The 11,028-nt window shown below is 66.4% G+C and overlaps 1 protein-coding gene across 2 annotated transcripts in view; it reads left to right on the forward strand.

The window, feature by feature from the left end:
- BRSK2 (BR serine/threonine kinase 2) overlaps nt 1-11,028 on the forward strand; it is a 46,590-nt gene that overhangs the window by 30,413 nt on the left and 5,149 nt on the right. The window contains exons 13-20 of one of the 2 annotated variants that reach the window (XM_011930045.1): nt 215-280; nt 2,190-2,250; nt 3,021-3,228; nt 3,789-3,837; nt 7,364-7,487; nt 9,193-9,373; nt 9,443-9,532; nt 9,800-9,894. In XM_011930045.1, the coding sequence (XP_011785435.1) occupies nt 215-280; nt 2,190-2,250; nt 3,021-3,228; nt 3,789-3,837; nt 7,364-7,487; nt 9,193-9,373; nt 9,443-9,532; nt 9,800-9,885 (865 nt within the window). In that variant the 3' untranslated portion in view covers nt 9,886-9,894. The remainder of the gene's footprint in view (nt 1-214; nt 281-2,189; nt 2,251-3,020; nt 3,229-3,788; nt 3,838-7,363; nt 7,488-9,192; nt 9,374-9,442; nt 9,533-9,799; nt 9,895-11,028) is intronic. The other variant, XM_011930044.1, reaches the window with a different exon arrangement.

Below are 11,028 nucleotides of genomic sequence, written 5' to 3' on the forward strand. Positions count from 1 at the left end.
GGGGTCGGGGGCTGGGGTGGGGCCGGCCAGGCCACCCTGCCCAGCAGTCACACAGTGCGGGGTGCGCCGTCTGGCCCAGCCTCCTCTCTCGCCATCTTTGTGCGCCAGCCTCAGAGCCGCGTGTTCTTACCTGGTGTGGCCCGGGCCCTGGGGGCCGACCTGTGCCCGCATGTGGCCGTCAGTAACTGTGTTTTCTCGCTCTGTTCTGCTGTAGTAAAGCAATGTTCAGTAAAAGCCTGGATATCGCTGAGGCCCATCCCCAATTCAGCAAAGAAGACAGGTATACACCCCGACCACCCGTCCCCGCACCTCCCAGCCCCAGACACGCTGTCCTGCCTCAGGCCGGGCAGGCACATGGGCGGGTCTGGTGGCGGGCTGGGCTGCAGGGCCCCTGCGGCAGTGGAGCCGACCAGCAAGCCAGGGAAGGGCCCGCGGGCTAGGCAGAGGCCAAGGAGGAGGGGTGGGGCTGCCGAGGCGTGGCACGCCTACCCGCGAGGGACCACACACTGTGGCTCACAGGGCCTGGGGCTAGAGCCCCGCGCGTGGCTGCAGGCTGAGCCGCCCCTCCTGCCAGCCCCTGTGTTGTGTCCAGCGGGCCTCAGCGGCCCTGCTGCCCCTGGGGCCAGCCAGAGTTGAAGCCCAGCAGCCGTCCTGTGCCCACCTGCAGGAGCTGAGGAGGGCAGGAGGTGCCGCCGTCAGAGGGGCCTCTGCCCGGGGCCAGCCTTCCGCGCCTGGGCAGGTGGCGCCGTCTCCCAAGGCCGTAGCATGCTGGCTGCCAGTCGGGCCTCTTTGAGCCCTGGCCCTGCACCTACCTGTGACCCCCACCCGTGTGCCCCCACCCTGCCTGCCCTGGCTGCCCTCAGGGCTGGTGCCATCTCCTGCCCCTGCCCCAGCAGTTGTAGCTCAGCATTCCAGCGGCTGCCTGGCCAGACAGGACCGGGGCTCAGTCCCTCCACCTCAGGGCTTCCGGCGCCTCTTCTGTCTTCCTCGTGCCCAGTCACGAGCTCTGGGCGGGCTCGACAGGAACCACAGGTCCAGGGCCTCACTGGTGGCTGCTGTCACCATGAGGGTTGTCCGCAGCTCGCAGCTCAGGCCTGAAAGCTCTGGGTCCAGTCCCAGCCCTGGGTGCCATCCTGACCCAGACAGGCTGGGTTGGGCATGGGGTCCCCGCCGCCTCCCTGCCCCTTAGCTGTGTCTGGTGAGGGAGTTGGAGGGTCGTCGCCGTGGGGCCCGGTCCCCGGGTGTCCAGGAGCCAAGTGTGTGGCCAGCGTGGCGCTCTCCATGGTCCAGGGCCTGGGCCGTAGTGTGGACCAGCGAGGCCCCTCGTGGCCAGCTGGCGGTGGGCAGGCCTGGCGGGCAGCGCGGGGTGGGCTTTTACTCTTCTCTGTCCTCTTCTCTTCGGCGGCTGCCTCGGCCCCTCCCTGCACTTCCTTCCTCCAAGGATGGCAACTGCCACTGTCCGGGCGTGCGGGCGCCGGCTCGTCTGTGCAGTGTGGTGGAGCGACACACGGCCGTCCTGGTCCCTGCATGGGGGTGGCGGCCGCACACCGGAGTCTCAGCCGGGCACACCGGGCCAGGGCCTCCCTCCTGCTGTGTCAGGTGTCAGGCCGAGTAGGGCAGTGGTGGGACAAGGCCCCACCGTCCCTGCCAGCAGCCGCCCCAGCCTGGCCCCTCCTGGTTGTGAACAAGGGGAGGGCTGGCCGCTGACCCAGGCATCCCTCACGGGCATCCTGGGAGAGCTCAGCCGTCGGGGTGGGGAGGAACTTGGCAGCAGGGGCATGGGAGGCTGGAGGCAGCATGAGGCCTGGAGCAGAAGGAGCTGGATACAGGGAGCTCACAGGAAGTCCCCGTCTGTCCCCTTGTCCCTCTGTCCACCCCCACGCTGGATGGTCCCTTGCTGCGGCCGTCTGATGCCACATTCTGTGCTGTGCCTGGGCTGCTGGCATGGGGTGGCCCCCACACGTGGGCTCTGATGGGGGCCCCAGTGGGGCTGGGCACGGCCAGGCGCCCTGGGCGCTCCTGGAATTGGCAGGGTGTGCAGCAGGACCCAGGGCCTCGAGGCTCTTGGCCTGGGCTCCAGGCCTCCTGGAGGGTTTACCTGGAGGGTTTACCTGGGGGGAGCAGAGCCCAGTGCCTGCTGCTCCGCTGCCCCCTGGCTGAGCCGTGGCCCTGTACCTTGTGACCTCCAGGTCTCGGTCCATCAGCGGTGCCTCCTCAGGCCTTTCCACCAGCCCACTGAGCAGCCCCCGGGTGAGTGACCCCCCCACCCCCACCCAGCCCGGATCCTCACAGGCCCCAACCCTGCCAGTCGGCGTGTGCCAGGGAGGGGGCAGGCCTCCGCGGACCCTGGGAAGCAGCCCCAGGCACACCCCCCCACGCCCGAGCTCCTGTGGCGGCTGCTGCTCTGTGGCGCGGGCTGCTTTGCTAACTGCACGCTCTTTTGTTTTTTGTTTTGTTTGTTTTCTTGTGTGTCACTTGTTTTCTTTTGTGGCGAACCCTCCTGCCCATGCCCGCCTGCCTCCCTGCCTGCCTCCCCACCCTCCCGCTCCCGCCCGCTTCTTTCTGGTCCTCCTGTGCTATGTGCCTGTGGGGGACTGGGGTGCACGTGCCGCGCGGCTGCCCCCGCCCCGCTCGCTCCCTGCGCCTCCCTGTAGCCTATTAGGAAGCTTGTCCTGCCCCCACCGCCCCCTGAGCTGCCCTTCGTGGCCCGCCCCCTGACCACCTCCACGGAGCCCGAAGCTTGTGGGAGCGCCTCGAGGCCCGGATACGTCCTCCCTCCGCAGGCCGCCCCGCGGCCCGACCCCAAGACCCAGACCTTGCCGTGCAAGGCCAAGCTGAGCGACAAACCTCTGCAGGGCACCAAGTCCAACCCCTTCCCGGCCAGCACCCCGGCCCGGACTCCCGCCGCCGGCCTTTGTCCCCAGCTGGCACCACCCCTGGGCCCACCTGCCCTGCGGGTGCCCCCCCGGCCCCCACCCACTGGGATTGAACCAAACACCAAATCTGTCCCCATCATACAGGTGACCCCTCACCCCTCACCAAGGGGCAGTCCCCTCCCCACCCCCAAGGGGACGCCTGTCCACACGCCAAAGGAGAGCCCGGCCGGCACGCCCAACCCCACGCCACCGTCCAGCCCCAGCGTCGGAGGGGTGCCCTGGAGGGCGCGGCTCAACTCCATCAAGAACAGCTTTCTGGGCTCACCCCGCTTCCACCGCCGGAAACTGCAAGGTGAGTGTCTCCCCGGAGGCACCAGAGCAGGGCTGGGAGAGAGCAGAGGCTGCCCCGGAGAGGCCCCCCAGCAGTGCCAGACCAGTCCGCAGGGCCTGCAGCTGCAGGGGTGGCTTGGGCCTGCCCATGGCTCACTGTCCCGAAAGCATCCTGTTTTTCCTACCTGCCGCACAGGCTGGCACCCCCTCCAGACATTCTGTGTTCCCGAGTCTACCCACTCCGTGTCCTGGGGCCAGGCACACAGCAAGGAGAGCTGGCCAAGGGGGCACTGCCAGTCAGGAGGCCCCCATGTGTGGGCACCAAGGGCCAGCCAGTGTTGCTGGAGAAGGCACAGCCGACTTCAGCACCAGAGGCGGGGACAGCTCCCCCTTAGCCCCAGGGCACCACGGCCAGTGGAGCCTCTAAGGTGGCAGGGAGCTGGGTGGGGACCGTGTCCCTGGGGCTGTCCCAGTGTGTGGGGGTGGACTCCTGATGACCCTGACCTCGGCGCAAGGCGGCCAGGGCAGGGGAAGGATGGAGTGGTCACCGGGCTTTCCCTCCTGTTCATCCCATGTGCACAGTTCCGACGCCAGAGGAGATGTCCAACCTGACCCCAGAGTCGTCTCCAGAGTAAGTGGCCCCTGCTGGAGGCCTCCTGGCACCTGACACTGGGCTGGCCGGGGGAGGGGCACGGAACCCTTCCCCTGTGGCCGATGGGGGCTCCTCCACCTGGCTCCACCTCCCACTGCGAGCAGGCCCGTCTCGGCCACTGAGTCTCTGAATTTCGAATACCCAGCAGTGAGGGGAAGGGCAGCCAGGGAAGGAGCCCCCAGCTCTGCTGAGAAGCTTCAGGCCTCGGGAGAGCCTGGGGCTGGCTGGAGGCGAGCGGGGGGTACACTGGGCAGAGTCTCCTGAGGGCCTGAACTCGCCAAGGGCAGAGACTCAGGGTCGGTCTGATGTCAAGGAGAAAGCAGCCTGTGTTAGGAAGAAAGAGGCAGCCCTGGGGCAGCAGGCCTGGTGGGAACACGTGTGCAGGGGCGGAGCAGAGCCGCCAAGCTGAGGCCTGGCCCCGCCGCCTTTCTGAGCCGTGAGAGGTGCCACTGCAGAGACTCCACAGCACCCAGGTGCTGCAGTGCCCTGGGGGCCACTGTGACTGGCGTCCGGGCCAAGATGTCCCCAGAGAGACCCCTTCCCAGTGCCCAGGCCCTCTCTCCTCCACGATGGCCCTAGTCACTGGGCAGCGTCCCCGTGACCAGGCGACTGCTGGTGTCACATACAAGCCTGCAGCGTGACCCCAGGCCAGGCAGCTGCAGAGAGCGGTGGCCGGGCCCGAGTCATTTCACAGGAGACCCCGGGAAACGAGGTGTGGGCAACTGTGGACCGAGTAAGAGAAGAACCTTCATCCTGCTGCCGGCTTTAAACCAGGGGCCCTGTGGAAAGTGCTCAGCGCTAAGCCCCAGGAGCGGCATCTGCAGTCTGTGCCAGGATCCCGCCCCAGTGGCCTTTCTGCACCGGTCAGGCCGCCCTTCCAGCTGGGTGCCTAGGTCGGAGGTGTGTAGGCATCATCGCAAGCCCCGAGGCACAGGGCTCAGCAGACTTGGGAACCCTCTGCCTAGGCCCTGACATTGCCATTTCTGCTGCTACCAAAAGCTTGCATGAACAGACTCATAATTATTTTCCTCAGAGAAGGTAGAAAACATCAAAGCCAGGAAGGTGGCTTTGACGCCACTGCAGCTGCCTGCGCTTCTCCCCTCCCCCATCTTGAGACGGCCTGGAGGCCCTGAGCCCTCCCGAGGGCCCGGCACGGACGCCTCCCACAGACCCTCTTTGGTGACGACTCGCTTGCTGGGGACCTGAGACAACCCCCAGCCCCAGCTGCCGCCAGCCCCATGCCAACCGGGCACCTCAGAGGAACAGAACCAAGGGGCTGTGTGTGCAAGGGGGGCAGTGGCTTCAGGAAGGGCACGTGCGGTTGTTTGGGACGTGCAGGGCTGCCGGCTGGACACTCAGGGCTGATGTCCTTGAGTCTGAAGCCCTGGCTGGAAGCCCAGGCAGCTTCCAGGTTGCAGCCTCGAGGGGCGTTCTTTCTCCAGGAAGACCGAACCTGGTGGATGCACCACGCTGTGAGGAAGGGTCCCCCGCCAGACTCAACAGGAGACTGATTTAAGTTCGTCTCATCTAAAAATCGCTTCGCAGCAACACCCATACTAGCATCTGGCCAGGCTGTGCACTGTCTACCACGTGGGTGCTGGCGTCACAGCACAGGCCCCTCACCCCTCATCGGCCTGGCCTCCCTGGGCCCTCCGGCATCTGTCACACGTGGGACTATTTTTGCCAAATGCTGCACCCCCCGGCCTCAGAGAGCCACGTTTGTGCCATCTTTCCTGTCTCTTCGTCGGGCAGAACGTTGACCATGCAGAAACCCATCTGTGCTTCCAGAACTGCCTGGCTGCCCCGTGCACTTCCTGGCTCCAGGTCCTGGCATAGGGGGAGGGGGATAAGGTCAGGGCCAGAGCTGGCCCTCGGAGCTTTGAACCCAGGACAGCCAGCCAGCAAGACCAGCAGGACACTGAGGCAGTGTCGAGGGGCTGAGCGACGGCTGGGCCCGGTCCCCGTGCTTGTCTAGTAGGACTCCTGGGCCTCACGAGGACGGCCACGGTGGCCAACGAGGCACTTCCAGGAATGGGCAAGGGAAAGGGGAGTTGAGAGGCCGCTGGGAGGGGCCTCAGAATCAGTCGGGAGAGGGCACCACTGAGCCCCAGCCCTGCTGGCCCCTCCTCCCGGTCCCTGTCTCTGCCTCTCCGTGCAGCACCTGGTTCCACCTCCAGGCAGCAGCCGCATGGGACGTCGGCAGCGCGAGCCACCACTGCGAACCCCCACCCCGGTGCGCTCTGCCTGAGAGTCTCAGGGGCTGTGCTAGAGGCACCCCTGGCCGTGGTCCTCATGACTGGGCTTCCTGGCTCCCTCGCTGGTGGGTGGGGTTCGGGTGCCCTCAAGCTGGAGAGCAGAGGGCCTCTGCGCGTTGGGGTGAGCCTGCCAGCAAGACAGGAGCAGCTTTGTGTGGCCTCAGAAGCGTCTCCCCGCTCTCCTGTTGGAAGCGAGTTGCAGGTCCCGTCTGCTTCTGGGGGAGGGTGGCACAGGTGACTTCAGGAGACCAACTTGAGCCACCTCTCACAGGGGCCTTGGTGAGGAGGGCTCACCTGTGGAGGGACATTGCTAGACTTGGGAGCGAGTGGCAGGTCGGCAGCCGGGCCAGGGGTAGGGAGGGGTGTGGGGCGGCTAGGCGGGCTGGGCAGGTGGGTGGTGCCAGCCGTTGTCACCGGGTCCTGCGTCCAGCAGAGGAAGTGATGTCAGTCAGGCCTGCCAGTCATGAGGTTAGCAGCACTGTCCTGGCCTGGGGTGGGGCCACCCACTGTGGTGGCATCTGGGAGCCAGGGTCTGCGTGGCTGTGGCAAGCCCTGAACCACCCTTCCCCGGCCAGCCTCAGAGGTCTGGAAGCGATCTCTACTCTACAGGGTAGGGACCGGCGCTGCCAGGCTAGAGCCACAGGGAAGCCACATGGCCACATGTGCTAAACACAGGAGGGCAGCCCCAGGGGTGCTGAGGCTGCCCTGTCTGGTGGGAGGGCATGCAGCTCCTGGTGTCTGTGCCGTACCTGTCCTGCCACTGCCTGCGTACAGCTCCCTGGTTTTCCCAGCTCCAGGCTGGGCACCTCAGCCAGGATGCCACTGGGCACCTGACTAGGGCTCACCCAGAAATGGAGGCGCAAGGCCAGGGGCAGGGGTCACCCCACTTCCCTCTCCTTTCCTTCCCAGTGGGGTCTCCAGCGAGTGCTGCCCGGACACAACTCTAGGGAACCAAGAGGGGCCAGTTAGGGCCGTGGAACCTGGCTGGGCCATGGGCCAGGGTTAGGGCATTAGGGCTTGGATAAAGGTTGTGGTCAGGGTTAGCGTTGCTAACGGTGATGGTCAGGGCATATGGGCTAGGGTTAGGGCGTCGGGGTCAGGGCCATGGGTTCTGGCTAGCACTGCGGAGACGGCCGTTTGCATCACGCAGGAATTGAGGATTCCACTGTTCCAGCCCCAGGTTCGAGGGAGGCAGGGATGTGGACAGTACCACGCCTCAGTCCTCACAGCCTCTGTCTCCTGTTGCCCAGGCTGGCCAAGAAGTCCTGGTTTGGGAACTTCATCAGCCTGGAGAAGGAGGAGCAGATCTTCGTGGTCATCAAAGACAAGCCTCTGAGCTCCATCAAGGCTGACATCGTGCACGCCTTCCTGTCGGTGAGGCCACAGGGCGCCAGGGGAGGCGGGCTGCCCTCCCAGCCCCACGCCGCCCAGCCCCAAGAATCCAGGCTCCTCACTTAGACGGGACACGTCCACACACACAGCATGGACGTCCACTCACCTGTGGGCCGGCCTGGCTGCCTTCACTGGACAGGCGCTGTCTTCCCCCCAGCCTCGTGCGGGAGGGCTCACTGCCCATCTGGGGCACTTGGCCTGTAGAGGGAGTCGGGGCCTTGCTCACTGGTCCCCAGCAGCCCTAGGTGTGTGCTGGGCAGGCCTGGGCAGCTGGCACGTGGGGCAGAAGGAAGGCTCCAGCTGCGTGGGTCTCAGAGGGGGACATTTCCATGAGACTTAGGGAGAAACCCTTGTGAGGCCATGACCCCAGGAACCTGTGGGGCTCTCAACCCCCGGCCTCAGGCGTCTCAGTTTCCCTGGTCTCACCCTGCCCTCGGAGGCCAGGCGGCTCTCCACAGAGTGAGGGTCTTGGGTGGGCTTCACTTGTCTTTGCTGGGCACCTTTGGCTTAGGAGGAGCAGAAAAGCCCTTCCAGCCTCAAATGGAGAAGTTTTATCGCCAGGACTCCAACACCCAGTCCCGTCAGGAGGCCCCTTCCTTGTCGGCCCTGCCCCACCCGGTATTGCACCCAGTGCTGAGGCGTCACAGGGGCTGCCCCCCACCTCCCCCGCCACCTGCCTCCCCAGGGCTGCTGTCCTGCCGTGTGCTCACTACTGCCCAGGCCCCAGGATCTTGGCAAGATCAGGCTGTGGCTCCCTGTGGCAGCCTCTCTAGCTGGGGGCTGGCCTCCACTCCACCTGACGCTCTGCCCCCAGGCACTCAGGCCACTGCTGCCCTGGCTGCAGCTGAGGTTCCCTTCGCGCCGTAGGGACAGCTTAGCTTGGAGCCCCTGCAGAAGGCTCCAGGGCCAGGAGAGCCCAGCGCTGGGCAGGCCTCAGGCTGTACTTGGACCCTGGCCTCGGGGACCCTCAGTGTCCCCGTCCCCACAGGCTGCTCACTTCCTTGGGCCTCCTCCCTCACCATACCCCTTCATGCTGCCCCTGGTTGCCACGGCCAACCTCAGACTCAGCGGTGGCCTCAGCCCCTCCCCATGCCGGCCCCAGTAAGGTGGCCATGTGCCAGCCTGGGCCCCGTGCACTGGCTGGCCCTGAGTTCTGCTTCCAGCAGCTGCCCCTCAGTACTGTGGAGCCCACACAGCCAGTGCCCAGCTCCATAAGTCCTGCAAACAGTGGGAGTCCCAGGAAGCCCCAGCAGGAGGGCACGGCTCCAGCCCTGTCCTGGCACCTCCCTCTCAGTGGCAGCTCCCAGACTCCCCACCTCCCACTCAGCTCCACCTTGGACCCCCACCTCAGGCTGCAGGGCTCACCTCTCACCTCCATCTTTGCCCTTAAGGCTCCTCTGTGAGGTCCTGGCCGTCCTGTGCTGTGGCTGCGTGAGAAAAATCCATGGCAGGGGTTCAGCCACCCCCGCTAAGGGGACCAAAGCTTTGGAGGGTGGGGGCTGGAAACGCCCCCTCCCTGCTCCGACCGTCTCCACCCGCTCTGTGCCCCTCCCAGATGTGGAAGCAGAGGTGCCTGGGTGCTCACAACGTGTGTACGCTGGGGCTGGCTCGCCCCAGGGCTGCCTCCCCAGAGGGCCAGGGTGGGACCTGCCAGGCCAGCCACGCTCACACTGCTCCCTCTCCACAGATCCCCAGCCTCAGCCACAGTGTCATCTCCCAGACGAGCTTCCGGGCCGAGTACAAGGCCACGGGGGGGCCAGCCGTGTTCCAGAAGCCTGTCAAGTTCCAGGTGGATATCACCTACACAGAGGGAGGGGAGGCGCAGAAGGAGAACGGCATCTACTCGGTCACCTTCACCCTGCTCTCAGGTGAGCCGGTGCCCCCGGGGCGGCTCCGGGCCCAGGCCTGTCCAGGGCGTAACCCCCTGTCTCCCCTAGGCCCCAGTCGCCGCTTCAAGAGGGTGGTGGAGACCATCCAGGCCCAGCTGCTGAGCACACACGACCCACCCGCGGCCCAGCACTTGTCAGGTGAGGCGGGCTCAGCTCCGGCCAACCTGCAGCCTGCGAGTGGGGCGTGGCCAGCTGGTGCTGCACGGATGGGAGGCATGAGAACCCTGGCGCAGCCTCCTGGCCCCTCTTGACGGATGCCCCCACCTTCCTGCCCCAAGCTGTGGCTGCACCCCTCAGGGAGCAGGGCCCCTCCCCGGCCCGGCGGGACCACCCGCCTCGCCTCTGCACGCCAGGGACATAGGGCGCAGCCGCACCACACTGAAAGGCGCCTCTTGTCCACTGTAGAACCCCCCCCACCAGCGCCAGGACTAAGCTGGGGTGCTGGGCTTAAGGGCCAGAAGGTGGCCACCAGCTACGAGAGTAGCCTCTGACGCTGGCAGGTAAGGCGCCCGGCCTGTGCTGGGGCGGGGAGGGGCTGCGGGCAGGTCCTCGGCGGAGCCAGGCTGGCCCTGAGCAGGGCCCTCCATGCCCACCCACAGGTCTCGGCCCTGGACAGGCCAAGCATGCCCCGGGCGGCCCATATGCTAGGGAGCCAGACACAGGGCAGTCCACACAGGCCCTGGGAGAGCAGTGACAAGGCCCTGCCCTCGGGGCTCCCCGCCATGGCACCCTAGGCGGGCCGCGGGCTGCCTCATGGGCTGTGACGTTTCATCTCTCCATACTTCCTGACAGCCCAGGGCCATGCCTCCAGCAGGGCAGAGGGGCTTGAGCCCAGCCAGAGCTGGGGCTTCACCACAGCCTCACGGGCTCGTGCAGGGGAGGGTCGCCCCAGCCTGGAACCACCAGGGGCCAGGAGCCCAAGGGTCCATGCCACTCGGCATCCTGCAGGGAGGGCTCCCCCTGCTCCCCTGGGCCCACGTGTGGTGGGGGCAGGGCGGAGCGCTGGGCACATGCATGGGCCTGGTCTGTCAGCAAGGGTGTGTGGGTGCACCTCTGAACAGCGGTGTGGCGTGGGAGTGCTGGGCGTCATCTGGGGGAGCACCCGGCTGGACCCTGGGGGCCCCCTCTCCCGGCCTGCATCTCTGCAGCTCTGTGGCGTGCTAGGGTCACCTCCTGTGTTTCCGTGTGGGGTCCTGGAGGCCATCGAGGGCCCCCACCCCACCCCCCGCCATCCTCATTCCATCCTCATTCCATCACCTGTGGGAGCCCCCCCGAGTGTGCTTCACCCCACTGCGGGCTGGGGGCTGAGGTCCCTCACAGCCCTGGCCCTAACCGAAGCCCCAGTGGGTGGAGGAGTTGCCCCCTTCTCCTGATTTTGGGAGCCAGGCTGGCACAGCGGGCAAGGAGGAGCAGGGTTCCAGGTGCTCAGCCCCGCAGATACACGTGGCTCTGCCCTACAGCAGAGGCTGTGCCATCGGCCGGCAGCAGCTTCTGGCTCTCTGAGCCTTGAAAGCCTTCATCTTAGGAAGGGAAACCAAGGCCAGGGAATGACCGGGCAGCCACCAAAGCCAGGGAATGTCCGGGCAGCCACCAAAGCCAGGGAATGACCGGGCAGCCACCAAAGCCAGGGAATG

The sequence above is a fragment of the Colobus angolensis genome, unplaced genomic scaffold (genome assembly GCF_000951035.1).
Source record: "Colobus angolensis palliatus isolate OR3802 unplaced genomic scaffold, Cang.pa_1.0 Scaffold84, whole genome shotgun sequence".
NCBI lineage: Eukaryota > Metazoa > Chordata > Mammalia > Primates > Cercopithecidae > Colobus > Colobus angolensis.